We start from the raw sequence: 21,485 nt of genomic DNA, 5'->3' as shown, positions 1-21,485 counted from the left end.
TGACCACTGAGCCACCCAGGCGCCCTCTGTAAGCGGATTTCTTAAAACTGGTGTGTCTATTCACCACCACGAGACTTCCCCATTCAGGTCAGTGAGCCGAAACTATAGCATTTCTCTCGACTGAGATCCCAGACATACAGGATGCCGATGATAGTCTCTGGGGGAGACTAATGTATATTTGCATGAATAAAAGGCTCAGAAAAGTCCTGCCTTAAAAACATTGTTTAACCACGTGGCTCTTACATGTACTGTCACTGGTATTCCTTATGCACGGAATGCTTATCGTGTTAAGTGTAGCAAAAAGGAATTCTGGGAACCTCTCAGGCCAGAAAAGTGAGAGGAGAAACAGTAACAGAAATCCTCTGTGGGGCAAGCTGGGAATGGCTGGTTGGACAGGTATCTTCTCCACCCTGCCCTGACATCCATGGAACACATCCGTGAATGTCCACTCTGACTCATGACCTCATAAGAGATACTTTTCAAGTTGGTCTTGTGGCCCTCCCAGCAGTTTCTTGAAACATCTTATAGATAGGAAAACCGAGGCTCCGAGAGGTATAGGAACTTGCCCCTGGTTGCCCAGGGGCCAAGTGGCAGACCTGAGATTTGATTCTGGGCCTGTCTTACCCTGAAGCCTGGATTCTTTAGGTTATGTTGCCTGACCCAGGAGTTCTCAGGCCCAGCAGCATCACCTGGGGAGGTTTGAGGACTCCACCTGCCAGGACAGCATCCCAGACCAATTATGTCAGACTTGTCCAGAGGTGGGGCCCAAGCACCTACACTTTCTGAGAACCTTAGTTCTCTAACAGTGGTTTGCAAATCGGGATGCTGAGAGCCTTACCAGATTGAAGGTTCGGGAAGCCACCTACATCCTGCTTACCAATTATGTGTCTTGTTAAATTGCATTGATTTAAAACAAATGGGAACCCAAGAGGGAGCAAGTGTATCTGGTTTGTTTTTGTGTTTTTTGAAAAGCTTGACTTAAATCAATTCTGGGAATAATGCGAACGTCGTTCATAACCATCTCCGCAACAGAAAGGACAGCCGCTGCCGCGATCATAATGGCTAACAGGTGTTCCTGAGACCCCAGGCACTGCACTAAAGCAGCTTTCTACCATCATTTTACCATAGAGCAACCCTATGAGGTGATGCCCCCGTCACCCCCTTTCAGAGAAGAAGAATCTGAGGAACTGAGGAGCAAGGTAACTTGCCCATAGCCATCCCACTGGGAGGTGGCATACTTAGGATTTGAACCTGGACCCAGTCTGCCTCACAACCCCAGGTGTGTCTGTGAGAGAAGGGATGGCGTCACCATGTTCTCAGAGAGCAGAGAGAAGACCGTGTCTCCACCAACCACAGGGCACTCCCTGAACCCGCCCCACATAACAAACAAAACAGGACACAGGCGACAGGCGGGCAGGCAGCCAGGGCCGAAGGTGGCCCCCAGTGCTGAATGGTTTTCTGGGATGACATCAGCCTGAGCGGGTACAAATGGCCCCTTCACCTGACCAGTCACACAGCCCGGGGGCGTGGAGGGTGACTTCATCACCACCTCTCCAGAGGGAATGAACAGCGCTGTGCTGCCTGCCAGGCCCCCAAGGGAGAGAAAAACAAACCAAGCTCCCCCCCCCCCCCAACACACACACACTCCTTTCCAGAAGCAAAGCTGCAGAAACCTGCTCGGGCCTGGGGGATCGGGCACTATCTGTGGGCTAACCTGTGTACCCTGGTTCCCTACATGAGCATCACAGGGGCTGGGCTGCAGGCAGGCCCCCTAGACAGCTCTCCAGAGTGGGACCATGGGGGAAGACTCAGGACTCGGAGTTAGCAGCCCAGGCTCAAAACCGCACCCGCCACTTTTGCTCATCTCCTCATCTCTGATGGAGGGCAATGGATGGTACCATAGTGCCTGTCTCCTGCTTTCCTTTGCCTTGCTTAGCTTTACAAAAATCTCTTAAAGCACAATCACATTAGTCCAGTATATTACAAAGAAGCAATGAGCATTTGGGGTGTGATGAGGAAGGTGTGGAGACTAGAGCCCTGCAACCAGCCCTCTCTTTCTGGTCCCCTAACCTCGTGAAAACCACTAGGAGAATGTGCTGAGGAAGCTTCTCCACCTCCCATATTCCACAGGTCTGGGACAATAGGTTCTGCTTCCCCAGGACAGGATAGGTTTGGAGGGCAGTGGGAGAAGGGCTCTCAACCCAGAGGCTGGGTGCCCTGTGCAGGTGCCAGGGAGGGCGTCAGCTGTGTCTGAGCTCTTGGGGAAGGCCCAGACACACAGGGAATCTTGCAGGCCACAACCCACACAGACGTTTGCGACTCCTCTACCCCAATATGACAAGAATTGATTTTTTTACCAATTTGCCTTTATGGGATCTTTTCAGCAAGCTGAACTGTTCCTAGTATGACAACTTTCTGCCCTCCTCTTTCATACATTTACAGGATAGCCAATCAAGTTAAGTATGATCATAAGCACAACAGGCATGAAGAGGTTTGAGATCAAACAAAATGGATTTCATCATCCACCTATTCATTCATTCATTCATCCATCCATCCATGCATCCATTCAAGAAGTATTTGTTAAGTGCCAGGAAAGGCAGACTGATGAGAAGGGGCATGAAATAATTTTGGGGGGAGAAGAAGGCGAGAATGTTCTAGATCTTGATAGAGGTATGAGTTACATGGGTACCTGAATCTGTCAAAACTCATCAAACTGTACAGCTGAGATATATGCACTTTGCTGTATGTAAATCACACCTCCAAAATATTTACTTAAAGTATTTTATGTATTTATTGATAATATTCTTATAACAATGAATATAATACTCATATCAATTCAAAGCACATTTATTAAGATTTTACTTATATATTTGAGAGAGAGAGAGAGCACACAAGGAGAGGGGCAGAGGGGTAGAGAGAGAAAGGGAGAGAATCCTAAGAGAATCCTACAACCCTAAGATCATGATCCGAAACCAAGAGTCCAATGCTTAACTGACTGAGCCACCCGGGCGCCCCAATACTAAGCACATTCAGAGTCAGCTATGCTCTGGGCAGGGTCCTCGGCACTTGATGCACCCTTCATGACAACCCTATGAAGTACTAATATGATCCCCCCCTAAAGATTACAACACAAGGCACAGAGTCATGGAGGAGGTTGCCTCTGTCACACAACTAGTAGGTTGCAAAGCTGGAATTTGAACAAACTCCCGAGTCTGTGCTTTATCTAACTAGCTGTGTCTGACTCTCAGCAAAACAGAGAGGGGCCGCTGTCCCCACGGCACTTAACGCTCTTGGGGGAGAGACATAACAACGCACCTCAGCACTTCAGCTCACAGGAGCAGAGTGCACAGAAGTAGACAGGAGAAGCCCCAGCCTCGGCGTGCAAGGATGCCACCACCAAGCATGTGCCTCCCTTCTACTCGACTCTTCCAGGTGATCGTGGGGGTACAGTAACTCCAGGCACGTGGGTGCACCCAGTACCGTGCCTGGTGCACAGCAGGTCCTTAACACAGGCTGGCTGAATAAACGAGCAGGGGGCAGAATCGAGATCAGCTAGGAAGAAACCTTTCTCTGGCAACACCTCCTATAGGTTCAGAAAGGATTCCGGATTAGCTCCAGGGAGGGCTGGATGACTCCGACCCCATGCAGGTGCCCAGAGTAACTGTGAGAATCCTGGGGTCTAGAGAGATGGCTTATGGAGGACAGAACACAGAGATGGGGCAGGGGCACCCCCAGAAAACCCAAGTGGCCCAGCATGTATTTATTAGGGGAGGTGAGAACAAAGATGGAATTTCCCTAGCTGGTCAGGACGAGGTCTGACCCTCAGGTCCCTGAGACCTGACCACTACAGCCCCAGTGACCCTGTGAGGAGGACACTTTGCTGTGGCACCGAGAACTCTGATTTACAGTCTAGAGCCTCTCTGCACCATGTTCCTAGCAAGAAAGCCCAGCTCCACAGAGCCCTGTAAGTTATTCACCCAGTGGATTCGGCTGGCGGCCACCCAGGAGTGTAGGGTCCGTTCCTGTGTCTGTCCCTGTGCTCATTCATCTGTCCATCTGCTATGTTCTGAGTAGCACTAATGCGCTAGGTGAGTGTCGGGCTTGGAGGACCAGAAAGGACAAACACTTCTCAGCACTGCCTTGTGGTCCAGCAAGAATTACTAGGAAAAATTTGGAAGAATTTGGCAGAGACACCTCTAGGATCAGAACGGGGGTGCTAATAATCCAGGCAGCCATGCATTTGTTCAAGTTGTTCAGCCATTCATTCATTCAAGTATGAGATGTCTGTTCAAGCGATTCCGCAGCATGACCTCCTATAATGGCATATGGTCCTTGAGGGCGGTGACCATCCCTGTCTCATTCCCTGCTGGATCTCTGGGCCTCCACGAGTGCCTGGCATACAGCGGGTGCTCATTAAATATTTGCTGCCTGAGTGAACTGCTTGAAGGAACTGTTTGTCCAAAGGGGGCACCCACACAACTATCCCCACCTGGGGCTCTTGCTACACAGGCAGATTCTAGGGCCTGCCTCAGACCCGTACGAGCCCCACCTGAGACTCTTCTCAGTGACCCAGCACCCAAGGCATCCACCGACATCTGACTTCAGTCCTCCCAGTGTTAGCCCCTTTCGGCACCGGAGGATAGACAACACTGCTCGAGGAAGACAAGGTCCTTGGCCAAAGCCCAAAACACAGGGAGTAGCAGCGGCAAGATTCGAACCCAGGCCTCCCATCTGTACCACCCCTACGTTTCCTCCATCCTCCCTTGCCCCCACCTTGGCCATCAGATCCGCCCAGGCAGCACAGATTCTTCCCCACAATTCAGCTCAGAGGAGGGATTACATTTTCCCACCGATGGCACAGAGTTGTTGAAAATCCACAGGGCTCCACATTATATGAAAGGCTTAGGGAACTCATGAAGCAGAGCTCTGACAGCCGGTTCCTTTTTCCAGCCCTCCCCCAAAAGGCCTCGTATTTATGCATGAGGAGAGGAAAAAAAATCTCCAGCGTAGGATATGAAAAACCTCCAACTGTTGTTCCCCCACTTATAGAGCAGAACGCCTCTGATTAACCCTTTGTAGCCACTTCCTTCCTAATTAGTGGTGGCTGTTAATGACCTCTCCCCTCAACCAATGCACCAAATATGCTTCCCTCATCAAGTAGCAACACAGGGGTGGGAGGGAGGGCTCAGAGTGGCGTGTCCTGCGAGGTGGGTGGGGACGCCAAGAGGAAGCAAAGGAGTCTGGGGGAGTGGGGCAGGGAGCCCCTGGCTCCATCTCTGTATGACAGGCCCACCTGCTCTTCTCCTTAAAATTCCACCAAAGCCTGTGCCACTGTCTTGTCATTCCAGGCAGAGGAACGGCTTGTGAAAAGGCCGGGAGGAGGTGACTGGAAAGGGAGACCGGGTACAGGGAAGCACAAGTGACCACTGACTATTACTGACAGGGCGCTCACTGCGTGCCAGGTGCTCTGCTAGGCGTTTTACACCTGTTACGAAGGAATTCTCGCTCTTGTAAGTAGGATGATTCCCTTTTTACAGACAGGGAAACTGAGGCTTAGGCAAAGTCACACAGCTAGCAGATGGAGAAGCAGGGATTTGAATCCAGGTTGATTCCACTAGGACGGCCTTAAAAGGCCACACAAAAACCTCCATCCACATATAGGGAAACTGAGGCCCGCAGTGGATGCTATGGAGAAGTTTGGCTCAAGGCTGCACAGTTTGGATATGTACTTTAATCTACTTTCTGAAAACTTCCCTAAGGTGGGAACTGTCTCTTGATCTTTAATGCCTCACACAGAGTTGTGCAAATAGCAGGAGCTTAGTAAATGTTTGTCCCTCAGCTCTGATGGATATCAAGGTTGAGAACCACATGGCACCTAAATACCCCAACTTTGAATTCAGAAACCCAAGTTCCAAGTCTGGATCTGTCACTGACTTGCTATGTGACTTTCTGTAGGTCTCTTTCCTTCTCTGTACCATGGTTTCCCTAACATGAAAAGTGTGGGATGGAATGATCTAGATGTTCTGACAATCAAAGTTCAGGAGCAGCTCTCAGAACAGGTACTTTATGCCAAAGTCCTGTCCCTTGGTGATCTGTTTACACTGCTTCCAGGGCTCATATAAAAACCTTTATGGACAATGAAACTCTGTTTTCCCATCATCCACCACAGCAGCTACCTTGGTACACTCTTTAAACTTAGCACCAGAGGTTCTAGAAACTTCTGGGTACTTCTTGCCAAGATGTCTGCAGAGGGTGGGGGAGGCAGGCAGCTGCCTCAACACAGCCCCACATCTATCCATCCCCTTCCCTAGAGCAGAAGACAATTACCAAGAAGAAAGAACAGACTTCCAGCCTCTAACTGAGGAATTATAGATGTTAAATTATAGGTGTGCCTAGGGAGGGGCCATTTCTAGAAATCAGGCTGCTGAGTGACAGGAATGTGGGCTGCTGGATAATTTCTGGCTTTGGCAGAAAGCAAATATTTGATGCAGAGCCTGACAACACAGGACTGGGAATTCAAGAGACTGTGAAAAGTATCTTCAAATGCTGGGGGATATGCCCCAGCACACCTCAACTCCCATGACAGGTCACAGCTAGCACGACAATAAAGCACTGACTGTGTGCGGAGTACTATGCAGGGGACCCAACAAACACGTCCTGTCATCCTCATAACACCTTTGTCAATAAACATGACTTGCTCCATTTTGTAGCCAAAGGAAAAATGCCTTATCAGAGATGAAAGACTGGCTCAAAATTACATCGGGAGTCAAAGGTTATTTTACCTAAAAGTTAGGCAATTCCAAAGTCCTACCAATGTCTTGACTTCTCTCACAGTCTGTTGGCTAAGGCCACCTGGTTATTTAGGCCTCGCAGAGACTTCAAGTCACATCTCTTGGTTCCCATGTTGGACTCTCACTATTCATACATCAGTGGTTTGCAATTGTGGGCAAATTTGCCCCCAACGGACATTTGGTAAAGTCTGGAGCACTGGTCAGAGGCGGAGGATGCTGCGCAACGTCCCACAATTCACAGGACAGCTCCCACCACAAAGAATGAGCCAGCCCCAAGGATCAATGTGGTCGTGATGTGAAACCCTGGTTTACATCATGGTGTCTCAGGAAAGGCACACCAGGTCCCTCTATCCATTGTCTTGATTGGGAGGGACAAGAAATGAGGCATCAGCAGACCTGGGCTGGAGTCCAGGTTGTAAACTGGGTGACCTTGGGCAAGTCTCATCCTCTCCCTGAGCCTCAGTTTTATCATCTGTAAAACAGGGCTGACAAAGATAACACCTGCTACATGGGGGTGCCGCGGGGGTGTGATAAGACAGTGGCTTTGTTCAGTGGCTGGCACGTAGGAAGTGCTCAAGATGTTACTCTGTAAAAGCCTTAATTTCCCCACCTGTGAAATGGGACAATAGTCTCTACCTTGGAGTGATGCTCGAGCTTTTTTCCTACAATGCTATTACACGGACGTCACATTTTCCCAGATGGCTTTGCTACAAGACCCTACCAGCCTGGAGAGGTAGCAACTGTACAGAGCTGCTAGACCAGCAGTGAACTTTGGGTGCACAAGAAATAAACATTTTGCGTTGCACTGCTGAGAGTTGGCTGTTCATTACCGCAGCATAACATGCCCTAACCTGACTAATATATCAAGATTATATGGAGTATAACAGTAGCTAATATTTATCACACTCTTTCTAGGTAATGGGCGCTGTGCTATGTGCTTCGCAAGGAAACAGAGGCTCACAGAAGTAAAATCACCTGTCTGAGGTCCCATAGCTAGTTAGTGGCAAAGCTGGGATTCAAACTCAAGCTCAGATCTGCCTGAAGGGAGAGCAAAGCTCTTAACTGGATTGACCTAATTCTACCTGCACCTTTTTTTTTTTCCTCAATCAGGAAAAAGTAGCCAAAGACAGCAAATCTATGTTTAAAAGCCAGAAGTAAAAATTGTTCACAAACGTTGCAATGTTTAACTCCTGGCAGTAACTTATGTTTTAGGATCCTCCTTTCTATAGAGTGGAGTGATCTGAAGTACTCCCCTGGCCTAGAAACTGATGCTGGAGAGAAGCCACTCTTGCATACCATGTTCCCAAATCGGTGTAGAGTTCACTGCTGGGTATGGCTCAGACTTTATGATGAATGTTTGATGAGTTAAATGTGGGTGATGAGCACTTAGGATCCAAGAAATGGATTCCATCCCATGCCAGGAGATTTACGCCAACTCCTAAAAGGGTGAATTGCTCAAAAAGCCTCTGGGACCCTAAACCCAGGCTGGCTGAGCAGCCTGTATTACGAGCAAGAACCACAGATGCAAGAAAAGCCTCCAGAGGGAACCCAAAAGCTTTCCTATTACAGACCTTAGGTCACTTGAGTTCTTCCTACTTCAATTTACTCATCTGTAAGAAGAAGGAGTAAGTAATACTCCCTAGCCACTCTCAGACTGTTGCTTGTGGTAGGTATAAAAGAGAAAAAACTGGTATTCATTATCTATCACTGCATAACAAATAGCCCCAAAATGTAGTGGCCTGAAATGATGACCGTTTGCTATCTCTTGGTATAAAAGAGAAGAAACTGGTATTCATTATCTATCACTGCATAACAAATAGCCCCAAAATATAGTGGCCTGAAATGACAACCATTTGCTATCTCTTGGTATCTAGAAGTCAGGTATCTAAGAGGGGCTGAGCTGAGTGGTCCTGTCTCATGGTGTCTCATGAGGTTGGATTTGAGCTGTTGGCTAGAGATGCAGCCTCAACCCGCAAGCTAAAGGATCCACTTCCAAGCTCACAGATGTGGTTGATGGAACCTCCTTGCCACATGGGCCTCACTACAGGGCTGCCCAAGCATCCTCAAGGCATGGCAGCTGGCTTGTCTCGGAGCGCATGCTCCAGGAAAGGGAAAGATTACACAAGGTGGCAGCTGCAGGGTCTTTGCAACTTGACTTCAGAAGTGACGCTGTGACTTTGGCTAGATTGTATCAGTCATGAAAGCCCAGCCAGTCTGGCGGCCGAGGCAACTTCACCATGGTCATCACCATCAGGAGGCAACAATCCATGGGGGCCACTCTGAGGCTACCTCTGTGTGTTTGAATGTGTCTTGCCAACTATTAAGCATTAATCAAATAACAATGATGATGATGATGACGATCTCATCTACTGAGATCCTCCTAAGCGCCAAGCACCGAGCTGTATCCCATGTGGCATCACCTCAGTATAACCTCCACCATGGCCATGGAGTGAAGCAATATCATTGTCCCCATCAGACAGAAGGCAAGGCATAGAAATGAAGTAGGCTGCCCCAAGTCTCTTAGCAACTGAGAGGCAAAGCCAGGATTCAAACCAACAGCTGCGTGCTGGAGCTAGCCTGCCCTGGCTGCCCAGAGACAACCACGAAATGTTCAGGAGTCAGTTGTGAGCTGGCTGGTTAACAGAGCCATTAAATTAAATAAACGCACAATTAGGGGGCCCTGGGTCACTCAGGTGGTGAAGCATCTCCCTTCAGCTCAGGTTGTGATCCCAAGGTCTCAGGATCGAGTCCCACATCAGACTCCCGGCTCAGCAGGGGGCCTGCTTCTCCCTTTCCCTCTGCCCCTCTTTCATTCTGGCTCTTTCTCAAGTAAATAAATTTAAAAATCTTTTTAAAAATTAATTAAATGAACACACAATGGAACAAATCCCATCAAAAGCAAGAGTAACAGATGTTAAAATCTTATCATTCCCTAATTACCACCTTTTACTATCACCTATGGCCCGGAGGTCACTGATGTATATATGGAGTCTACATAGTGCAAGCCTGGCATGGTGCACTGAACATCCTTTCCCAGCTCTGTGTGTGCTGACGGCTAGTCGGTAGCTTGCAACTGGCCGTGGTGGGAGTATTTACACCATGGGGATAGGCAGATGCTCCAAATCAGGGCTTTCCCCACAACAAAGACCCAGGTGTAAAGCATCTACCAGCCAACCACTATAACTAACTCCAGATGTCACTTCCTCTCCTAAGAAATTATCTTTTTTCAAAAGGATTTTATTTATTTATTTGACAGAGAATGAGATTGAGAGAGCACAAGCAGGCAGAGTGGCAGGCAGAGGGAGAGGGAGAAGCAGGCTCCCCAATGAGGAGGGAGCCTGATGTGGGGCTTGATCCCAGGACCTCAGGATCATGACCTGAGCTGAAGGCAGATACTTAACCAACTGAGCCACCCAGGTGCCCTCCTGAGGACTTATCTTTTTGACTCCTTGCTAAAGTCACCATTCTTCATGAAACCCCAAAATGTAACATTCCCTGTGATACGTATCAATCCAGATTTCCTTCCTGAAATGTTTGACTTCCTGATGAGGAAGTGAGGGGTGTTTGTCTGAACAAAACATCTGATATTTGAAAATGCTTAAAGAGAAAGAAAGGGAGAGTCACAGAGGGGGCCCCCGGGGCACAGAGACAGAAAGGGGCGTGTTTCAACCTCAGGGATGGCTCAGAAATCTGGACAACTGAGTGCAAACCAGACCCACCTCTGCAGTCACTCCTGATAGCCAAAAATGGGAAACGACCCACGAGTCCAACCAGAGGGGTTAATAAATCAGCATGCTGCATGGCCATGACAACGTTTTCTTTTTGTTTTTTCCTAAAGATAAATAAAACTGCTACATTTTTGAAAGGTCAGAAAGACAAGGAAGGTTGGCAATTTGGTTTGAGGGAGAGAAGAAAAAAGACAGGAAGGAAATGCATTTGAATGCCAAGAGTGGTTCTCACTGATGTTAGAATAATGGGTGGATTTTGTTTTCACTCAGTTTTTCTGTACTTTCCAAATAGGAGATGAGCACACCCCACTTTCTTAGTTGGGGGGAGGGTAGCGGAGATCAACATGACTTCACACAGGCAGAGCCTCGTGGAGCAGCCAAGCCCTTTGTCCTGTCCTGCGTATCTCTCCAGGTCTCTCCCAGAGGCCCCAGGTCTGGGCCCAGCCTTTGGACCCAGATGGATCCATGAAGGGGCCATTGTTCTCAGGGTGACATCATTCTATTGCCTGGAGGGTGAAAAGGAGCCCTGAGACTGGGTGCGGCCAGCCCAAGAGAAAGCGGCCAGGCCACTTCGCGCTGGCCTCTGGGGCTGCAGTGAGGTCTAACCCACCAGCTGCATGCCCTAAGGGGCAGCCTGAGAGCAGGGCACCTGACAGGGTTCTTGACATGCCCTGGCAGGCAGCACTTGGCATTGGCATTGGCAGTGGGAGATGGAGGAAGGGGTCACAGCAACTGGACCCTACTTCCCTAAAGGCCAGTCTAATAACAACCTGTATCTGGCACACAGTAGGTGCTCAGTAAGTGGTAGCTGCAGAGGTGAAGAAAGCCAGAGGAGTGCTCCAGGCAGAGGGCACCAGGAGGGCAAAGGCCCTGGGGTCCTGGAAAGAACCCCAGACCTCCCTGGGCAGGACTCCTGGTGTCTACTCCCAGAAGGTGTGTAGCTGGCCTCAGTTTACCTATCTCCATTATGGCGATGGTGCTGCAAGGTGAACACAAAAATAAAGGAGAGGATTTCAGGAAAGCAGACACAACATCAGCTCCTATACCAAGGTGAACCAGGCCAGCTCAAGACCCCAGCCCCTCACAGGCCTTGCCTTCTAGTGGAGCACACAGAACAGAATGTGACTTTGCTTGGAAAAAAAGATCTTTCCAGATATAATTAAGTTAAAGATATCAAGATGAGCCCCTGGATTATTTGGGGGACCCTAAAGTCAATGACAGGTGTCCTTATAATAGAGTTAAAGGTCACGTGAAGACAGAGGCAGGGATTGGAGTGACACAGCCACAGGCCGAGGAATGCTTGGAGCCCCGAGAAGCTGTGAGAGGCAGGAGGGGTCCTCCCACCGAGCCTAGGCAGGAGGTGTGGCTTGATCCCACCTGGACTGGGGGCTTCTGGCCTCCAGGACTTTGCGAGAGGATTCCCACTGTTTTCAGCCACCAGGTTTGTGGTCACTTATTTCAACAGCCTGAAGACACTAATACAAAGGAAACACTGATGAAATCGGAGCTTCTGAAGACGAGAGCCACGAACATCCCTTTCCTTTCAAAATCTCTGCCACTTGCTAAAAAAGGGTGTGCGTCTGTGTGTGTGTGTGTGTGTGTGTGTGTGTGTGTGTGTGTGTAGAGTGGGGAGATGCATGCAGGGCCCTGTTGAATATTTTAAGCATCCACTTCACTCCATAATTGACACAGAACCAAATACTCCCACTCAGCCTCTGGCTGGAGGACTGAACATGCAGCCAGACACCAGTGCTCACACCATGGATCCCCAGGGCAGGGTACAGCTGAGGGCCCCTCAAGGCAGACCCACGTTGCAGCACTGGAGTCCCAGCCTCACCCGCCTACTCCAGCTGTGTGACCCCAGGCCAGTGACTTGACCTCTCTGTGCTTCGGATTTCTCATCCATGAAATACGGGGCTATCCCACCATTTCCCTCAGGGACACGAGTTTCTGGCAAGTAGCAGGTGCATGATGGATGTCAGATCCTTGCCCTTCTCCCCCTGCCTCTGGTGATGGGGGACATACTCCAGGGACGGTGACAGTCCTACCCAAACCAAATTATATACTGACCAGTTCTCAACTGGGGAAGGGGGGTAGTTTTGCCCACAGGGGACACTGGGCAGTGTCCGCTGGGTTGTCCTGACTGGGAGAGTGCTGCTGGCACCTCCTGGGGTCAGGCCAGGGAGGATCCTACAATACATGGGACACCAGCGTCGTGCCCGCCAAAGAATGATCTGGCCCAAGACACCCGTGGTGGCGAGATTGAGAAACTCCGATAAATGGCAGTAGTTTGATGTTACGGACAGGTCTCTGTTATCTCAAGATCGTTTCCTCGCTTCCAGCACATGGATTATGTAGTCATGTGCTGACGTGTTTTACTTTCTGCCCCCTGGAAAGTACCTTTAAGGAGGCAGGAGTTGTGCCTGCCTCTTCACAGCCACCTCCCCAGCGCCAGCACCCTGGGACACGCTCGATCAATGCACATGGACCGAAACACAAGGGAATGAACATACACAAGTAATAACACACCTCGCGTTTAGTGCAGCACCTGGCACATGGGAAATGCTCACGGAAGGCCGGGCAGACTCTTATTCTCTTTCCTAAGGCGGCCACTCTGACCGGCTGGGCAGGTGGAACTTAGATCCCCAGAGTGTGTCCCACCCCAGCGCCCAGAGTGACCTGAGATGCACGCCTGTCTGCCAGGTGCTTAAGAGGTGCCAGGGTTCACCAGACACATTCCAGGTGAAAGCCCATTTTACAGATGAGGACGCGGAAGCTAAAAGAGGTGATTTAATGTGCCCAGGTCACTTGGCTAGCACATGGAGGACCTGAGACCTGATCTCAAGCCTGTCCCATTCCTGGGCCCTCTGGGTAGCAGTCCATGACCCTGGACACCCACCACTTCCCGCTTTTATTCCAGTCTCCGTCTCTGCGGCACTGCCATTGTTCCTGGGTTCTGGAATTTTCTGCCTGGACTCTACTTGGAGTCCATCTAGTCTGCTGGGCTTCGTTCTCAGGCTCACTGGGCTGCAGCACAAACGTGCCTCTTCCTGCCTTTGTCGCTCAGAGACAATGCATTTGTTTTTCCCTCTTTCCCCCTTTTATTCCTTGGACGGAGAGGCAAGCCATTAGCAAATTATTTCGTGGTTGGCTTTAGAAAACATTTCAGGGCACGCCTTTGAGGGTTACTTTATGCCTCTGGTAGATTCTTCTTTAGTGCTCTGAGTAAATACGAGCCTGAGGCAGGACTTGGAACAGAACGGACTTTTTTAGATAAATCACGTACAAGTTCAAGTTATAAAGACCAAATCCCGCTCCCCTCCCCACCCCCGTAACGGATGCGCCCCTGGTCCCCAAACTCTTAAGTAACTGTGGCTTTACACAGTTTCCTCCTATAAAACAAATATTTAAGTGAGGCCCCCAAGTAAAAAGGGCGTGTGCAGATTTTCCAGTTCACTGGGGATCTCTGAAGAAACGGCCGGAGAGAAAAGGTCTGGTTGTTGCAACGGCAGACTTTGAAGGCACACGTACCACACGCTAGGCACGGCTGCACGTGTCCCACATTTCCAGGCATGTCTGTGCCCGTATACAAAGAATAATGGGGAATGGAAACGTGCAGTGACCATAATCCCCATTCTGCAGATGAGGAAGCTGAGACTTCCTTTATCCCGCCGAGTCAGAACACCATGATATCCAACAGGGAGAAGGCATTTTTTTAAAGATTTTATTTATTTATTCATGAGAGACACACAGAGAGGCAGAGACACAGGCAGAGGGAGAAGCTCTGATCGAGCCTGATGCGGGACTCGATCCCAGGACCCGGGATCACAACCCGAGCCAAAGGCAGATGCTCAACCACTGAGCCACCCAGGAGTCCCAGGGAGAAGGCATTTGTACAAGTGCACGCATACTCTGTAGCCAGCACTGCTCCCGGCGCCTGTTTCAACCTCCACACGATGCCTTGGCTCACCCCATTTCACAGAAGAGGCAACTGAGGCCTCATCACGGGTCAAAAATCCCTCAACCAGGACATAGCAGAGTCTGATTCAAGCCCTCAACCCTGATTGATGCCAGCTGGTGCTCACTGCTCAGTAGATGCCAAATGCTAAGTGGGCAGGAACCTGAAGCCCAGACTTATTCAGCGCACACTTATGCTGCTACAGGCGCTGTGACGCGATAGTGAGCAGAGGAGGCAAGGCCCCTGCACAGTCTAACGTCATTCATTCCTTCACCACGCTGGGGAGGCAGGCCACACGGCGGCTGACACATTACACAGGGCGACAAGGCTTGGCGGATGGGAGCCAGTGCCCAGGGCCAGCTGAGGGCCAGAGAGCTGAACGTTACCAAACCCCATGCCCTTAACTGCACTGACAGAGGGGACGAGAGAGAGATGCTCATAGAGACAGAGATAAAGAGGCGAGAGACATGCACAGAGACAGAGACAGATATAGAGACAGAGACAGAAAGAATGAATCAGAAGCTTTCTCTCCCTGGCCCAAGAAACCCCTTCCGGAGGTTGGGTTGGAGGAACTGTCTTATAAATTCAGGCCCCACTGATTTTTCCAGGCTATAAAGCAGCACAGACCCTCCAGAGAACATGTCACATTACTGAGACCCTGTGTGTTTGCATCTGACTGGTCTGCTTGCTGTGTGACCCTGGGAGAGTCACACACCACTCCGGGGATGCTGAGGCCCTGCACCTGTCAGGGCAGCTGTGAGCTTCCAGTGACTGCAAGAATGCAGAGGGCCGGCTCGAGCCTGGTGTACCCCATGGCTCTGTCCCTCAATGCTGCGTCCCACAATGATTATCAGTGCGTATCACCATCCTGGACCCAGAGAAGGAGCTGGCCTGACACTGTCAGTGGGGGGAGGCTCCTATGTGAAAGCACCAAGCCCTCTCTTTGAGTTCAATCCTGGTCAATGAGGTGGGCTTCCCTGAAGTTATCGGGGAGGCCTGGAGACAAAAAAGGAGGAGCTTAGCTGGAAAGAGCCTGGAGGAAGGGGTGGCTCAAAGCCTGGGATCCTGGCCCTGGTTTTGCCATTCACTCACTGTGCTTCCCCAGGAAGGTGTCTTTCCCTCTCTGGGCCCAGTCCCACCTCTCTAAATCATCAGTGAGTTCCTTGAGATGGATTCAATACCATCCCCTAGCAGGATGCAAGCTGAATTTTTAATTATTAGACTAAATATTAATTCCACCCCGGTCTCCTAAATCTCATCGAGCTTGCCCAAGTGAGAGACAACAGAGCCCCAGGACCCACACCAAGCTCCAGGTTCACAGGCCAGCAGGCGAACTCACCCACCACCTCGGGTCTCCTTGGATAACCAGAGACAACTTTGCAATTTCGCTTGACTGACAAGATAACAAAAGCCACAACTCAACGTGCAGATGACATGGACACTTGGCCATCCTGGGAGGGTCCGAGGAGATGAAGCAGGTGCCAACTAATCCTCTCTAAAAATAGGGGAGCACAAGCATTTGTGTCTGGGGCCAGAGTGTCGGCATTTCCAGATAAATCAACTGGCCTGGCAAGCCGGGCTTACGTGCCGGCCCCATCCTCACAGACGTGGAATATACTTCCTGACCGCTTCGGGAGATACAGTAACTCCACCATCAGGGGAATCACCACCACCGATGCCTCTTTCCCAGGCACAGGGATCAGGAAACGGCCAGCTTGATTGACAATGATTCTGGAAGAGGCAACTTCCCTGGTTGGATCTATGGGGGAGCCCCCCCCGCCCCCGCTACGGGGCAGCATTAAAGGGGAGGAGTTTTTACTGTTGCTTTTAATATTAAAAAAAAAAAAACGCAATAAGCTTACAAGGTCTGGTGGCTCCGAGTCCGTCTGCCTTTTCCTTAGGGAAGAAAATCTCTGTTGGCTGCGGGCAGAGAAGCGGCGGAAAGATTCCCGACTCCGGGAGGCGAGGTGTCGGAAGGAGGAGGTGCGCTTGAAGGGGGTCCGGCTGGCGGGCTCCCCACTTGTCCGCTCGTGGCCCACTGTGGTGGTCACTAAGTTGAGGGCCTCCTGGAAGGATCTCCTCACAGTGCCCATCCACTGGGTCATGTGGGTTTGGGCCACTGTGAGTTTGTCTCCCAGGTAATCCATGGGGCCGGAGGAGGGGAGGAAGGACGTGAGCGAGGGACAAAGCAATTGCAGTGCCAGGGTCTTCTCCCTCTTTCTACTTTCTGCTTCTGCAAGTTCTGGGCTTGCTTGGAGAGAAAGCAGCCCTCTTCAGCCAAAGCAGGAGTAAAGAACCATCGCGGAGCTGGCGGCCGGCCGCACCTGCGGGTCTCGCTGAGGATCCGGAGGCAGGTCAGGGTCGGGCTGGAAGTCCACCCACCCGAGTTGTAAAGTCAACACGCTGGGCGGTCCCAGCTCCAGCCCTGGCGGCGCTCGCAGGCTGCATCGGCTGTGACCGGGAGCTTGGGGAAATCTAGCAGCACTCACTCCAGGGTGTGACAGTTCCAGCGAGGTGGGGGAGGAAGAGGCGGTGGCCCTGGGCACCCCGGTGCGGTGCTCACCGTCCCTCAGGTAGGCGGCCCCGCCCGGGCGCACACGGGAAGGACCCGGAGGGCAGGCTGCTACCTGCCGCTGCCCCCAGCCGGACCCGGCTCACCTGACCCATGCCATGCAGGGTTTCCCTCCTGGGGACAGAGATTCTAAACCTGTCGGCCGGCAGGCAGCTAGCTCACTTCCGGAGGCAGCCACCAGGGCCCCCGGGTCCCCTGGCTCGGCAGCCCAGGATGACATCAGTCCCCGTCTTAGCGAGGGGCTTTGCTGCCCAGGAATGCAGGAGGGGCCTCGGAGAGGCGGCCGCCCAGGGAGCTGACGTCCGCCCCCATTTTTTTCTCCCCCAAGTCCCAACTCGCTCACCGGTCCCTCGGGGCTGACGGCGACTTCACGTGCCAACAGCCTACCCGCCCGGTGCCCTCACCGCGGGCTGCACGTGCGTGCGCACCCGTCGGGGATCTGGGAGCCCTGGGAAGGTTGGGACAGTTGGGAAACTGCCTCTAGGGTGACAAGCAGCATCTCGGGACCTCCTCGGCATCTCGGCTGTCAGTCTGTCTCCCTCTGGTGGCCTGTTTCTCCATCAGGTTTTCGGTTCCCTCCCCATGTCTCAATTACCACTTGTTTGTCTCTCAGCTTGTCTGTCTGTCTCTTTCTCTCTCTCTCTCCCTCCCTCCCTGGAAATCAACACCCAGCCAGGTGAACAGCCCCGAGGTCCCCCAAGGAAGGAACGGGCTGGGCCGTAAGTACTTGAGTGCGGGCGGGGTTGCCATGGCAACCCCGGGGCACAGCATCTGCCCCATCCTGGGCGGGGGGCTGGGCACAGGGAGCAATGGGAATGATTCATGGTTTATGCTGGGTCACATGAGCTCCTGGGTTTTAACCCTTGTGGAGCTAGACTATTCGGCACAGGGCGGGGGTTGGGGGGACAGGCGAGACAGCAGCCTCTGAGACAGGATGGGGTACTTGTCGGGCAGGGTCAGCAGCAGCTGGGCAGCAGAGGGGAGGCACACTTGTTGAAGGGGCCTTCTCCCCCCAGCAGGGATCCACGCCCCTGTTCTACCGCTGAGGAAATGCAGGTTCAGAGATCTAGATTCACTTGCCTCGGGTCACACAGCAAAGATACCACCCGGGCATGGATGGAGGCCGTTTTCTGGGTCTGACAGGGCACCTGGCCCAGAGCTAGAGTTCAGTAAATATTTATTGTTCAAAGGCTGAGTCCAAGACTGAAACCGTGATAGGCCTGACTGCATCCCAAATGCCTTCCCTCACCCACGTTACCTCAGTTTTGAACAAATATTTGCTCCCTAGTTGCTGATCAAAAGGCCTTGCTTGAGAAGGTTTTCCAGGAAGGCATTTCTGACAATGCGGCTGACCCAGATCTCTTTCTACTATAGATTTCCAGTCCTTGTGGCTGTTCATTCATTCGTTCACTCATTCACTCATTCACTTCAACATTCAGAGAGTGCCTACTATGGGCCAGGCTTTGGGTACAGAGACTAAGAATGGGGCCCTGCCACTGAGGGCTCACAGTCCGGCAGGCAGCTATGACGGTGGCTAATATTCACTGAGAGCAAAGCTGAGTCCCCAACGCCATTATAAGTGTTCATGGGAGTCAACTCATGAATATTCGTGTAAACCCATCTGACGGAGGAGGAAGCTGAGGCTCAGAAAGGTAAAATCACCTGCCAAGGTCATTCAGTGTGGTAGGAGCACCAAGATGGCCCCAATCCTCCTTGTCCCTGCTATTCGCACCGTGCTCTGGTCCCCTCAGAGTTGGGTCTCAGGGTCCAAGAAAATAAGGCAGGTATGACATGGTGTGATTTTCAAAGCTAGGTCATAAAAAGTATCACCGTTTCCACTTTGCTTTCTTAGAAGGTGCCAGCGGCAGCCAGCCACCGTGTTGTGAGGATGCACAAGCAGTCATATGGAGAGAACCACGTGGAGGGGATGCAAAACCCCCACCTACAGCCCGCACCAACTTGCCAGCAATGCGAGCAAACCACTTTGGAAGTAGATTCCACATTCCCTGTAAACCGTCAGAGGGCTGCAGCCTTTGACTACGCTTTAGTGAAGGTCCCTGAGCCGGAGCCACCCCATTCCACTGCTCCCAAATTCCTGTCTCACAGAAATCACAGTAGATACAAATGCCCAGAGGCAGGGCAGTGTCTGGCTCATCAGGAAACCAAGGTTTGGTGCAGAATGAGAGGGGAAAGGAGAGGCTGATGAGGGGTTTTTGCAGCAGCCTGCAGGTCCTATACATTAGGAAGCATTATCCCATCATGGAGACGAGGAAACATGCATTGGGCACCAGATTCCACCTCCATGTGTGTCTGTGGCCCCGCCTACCACCCACTGGACTCTCCAGGGTCCCAAGACTTCTGGTCCCCAAAGTTCATCCATTTCCTCACGTGGATTGACCATGGCCAGCCTCCTGCAGCAGGCAGGCCACTTCATGGCTCTGCTCCCTCACCCAGCAGATGAAGAACTCCAAGGGTGGGGGCAGACATGAGAAACAGTTGAGCCCTCCCCACCTCACTCCAGGAAAGCCACACCAGAAATACATAAAGAGTTGGGAAGGGACACAGCTTTTTAACAGACCATCTGGACACAGAGGTGGGGGATCTGGGAAACTTCAGGAGGCAATAATGCTAAATCAAAGCAGTACACAAATCACCTAAAAATGAGAATACCCAGTGCTGCCGAGGTTGTGATGAACGGGACACTTTTACCCACAGTGGACGGAAATGGAAATTGGTATATAATTCTAAAGGGAACTTAATGCCCAAGATCAAAGTCTTAAAAACAATGACCTGCCAGGTAGTGACCTACATGCAGAAACATGCTGATGTCTATAACTTACTTTGATATGGAGCAAAAAATAAAAAACAAAGATGTACTAAGGAATGGATGGATGGATAGATTTTTATAAAGTAAATTTAGCAAAATGTCAGCAATTATAGAATGTAGCTGGTGATTATGTGTGAATCCCTTGTAAAATTTTTCTGAATGTTTGAAAATTATGATAAAAAGATTCGGGTAGGAGGATGTGCCTGCCTTCTGACCCTGTAGTTCACGATCCAATTCTATGCCCAGAAACCTGTCTTTGGGAACGAGAAGGATCTATAAGAACATTGTGCTACGAGGATTTTTATCACAGTCATATTTGAGGCTTATATTTGTGAAAAATTAGTAGGAGTCTAAGTAGGAGCCCAAAAAGGGACTTTGTTCAGTGCTATGCTGAGCCACACTGATGTGAGGGCAAGAAAGGAAAAAATTCAGTAATACTGATCCTGTCTTTATTTGTAATGTTAATGGTTTGCTCATCATGGATTTTTACGTTAATTTTTACTTTTTAAAAATACCACATGGGGCTCCTGGGTGGCTCAGTGGTTGAGCATCTGCCTTTGGCTCAGGGCGTGATCCTGGGGTCCTGAGATCAAGTTCCGCATCAGGCTCCCCATAGGGAGCCTGCTTCTTCCTCTGTCTATGTCTCTGCCTCTCTATGTCTCTCATGAATAAATAAAATTTTTCACACAGCAGGAGGTGCTCGGATGGTTCAGTCGGTTACACATACAACTCTTGATTTTGGCTTAGGTCATGATCTTGGGGTAGTGGGATCAAGCCCTGAGCTGCGCTCTGCACTCTGTGTGAAGTCTGCTTCTCTCTCTCCCTCTGCTCTTTCCCTGCTTTCTCTCTCTCTCTCTCAAAAAAATAAATAAAAAATCTTTTAAAAAACCCCATATTAAAACATTATTTACCTTGATTACTGATTTTTTGGGGGTGCCTCTTTAAATTTTGCACTATAGGCATAAATTTTACACTACAGGTCCCAGCCCTGGATTTGCTAAAACAATACAGTATCACAGTGAACTGGGGACCTGCCTCTAGCTCTTATCAGCTGTGTGACGCTGAGTAAGTTACTTAACCTCTCTGATTTTCAGAGATGAAGTCATGAAACTCATCACTGCTGTTGACCCCGCTGGTACCACTTCCTGTGTGCTGGGCATTGTGTTACCTCATTGCATTACATCATCTGCTCCCCCCAGCAATGATATAGTTTGTACCATGACTGTTACCACCATTGTATAGATGGAAAAACTGAAGCACAGGAAGTTCAGTGACCAGCCCAAGGGCACACGGCTATTAAGTGGTGGACTTTGCTACCCCCAGCCTCACACCTTTGACTAAGTAGAGGATGTCCAATCAGTCTAGATGAAGGATAGGCATCCAGACAAACAGAGGAAAGCAAGTAGCAGGCAGGACTCCACAGTTCTACCTCCTTCCAGAAGGGAAGGGTGGTAAGGAAGTGAGCTGAACAGCCAGATTGCCTGCCTGCTCCCTCTTCACTCCCTTTAGGTACAGTGTGGTCTGAAAGTGTGACTATAAAAAGCGTCGCTCCCTGAAAACTAGGACAGCACAAGCACTTTCCCCCCAGAGGGCTCTTTCTGCAAACTCT

General features: G+C 50.6%; 1 protein-coding gene and 1 long non-coding RNA gene across 10 annotated transcripts in view; one reads left to right on the top strand and one right to left on the bottom strand.

Annotated features, from left to right (window-relative positions):
* KIAA1671 (KIAA1671 ortholog) overlaps window positions 1-21,485 on the bottom strand; it is a 202,032-nt gene that overhangs the window by 53,349 nt on the left and 127,198 nt on the right. Inside the window, exon 1 of one of the 8 annotated variants that reach the window (XM_077876099.1) lies at window positions 16,340-17,723. The exons of the other annotated variants lie outside the window; for them this stretch is intronic. Coding sequence (XP_077732225.1) covers window positions 16,340-16,624 — 285 coding nt within the window. The 5' untranslated portion in view covers window positions 16,625-17,723. Of the gene's footprint in view, window positions 1-16,339; window positions 17,724-21,485 lie in introns of those variants that run through there. 8 annotated transcript variants of the gene reach the window in all.
* LOC144300061 (uncharacterized) lies at window positions 15,479-20,568 on the top strand. Of its 2 annotated transcripts, none has more exons than XR_013366702.1 (2): window positions 15,479-16,615; window positions 18,902-20,568. It is a non-coding gene; the product is annotated as an uncharacterized LOC144300061 (long non-coding RNA). The 2 variants fall into 2 exon arrangements; XR_013366701.1 differs by having other exon boundaries at window positions 15,479-17,050.

Source organism: Canis aureus, chromosome 27 (assembly GCF_053574225.1).
Source record: "Canis aureus isolate CA01 chromosome 27, VMU_Caureus_v.1.0, whole genome shotgun sequence".
In the NCBI taxonomy this organism is placed as follows: domain Eukaryota; kingdom Metazoa; phylum Chordata; class Mammalia; order Carnivora; family Canidae; genus Canis; species Canis aureus.
This window is presented reverse-complemented; position numbering and strand designations above follow the sequence as displayed.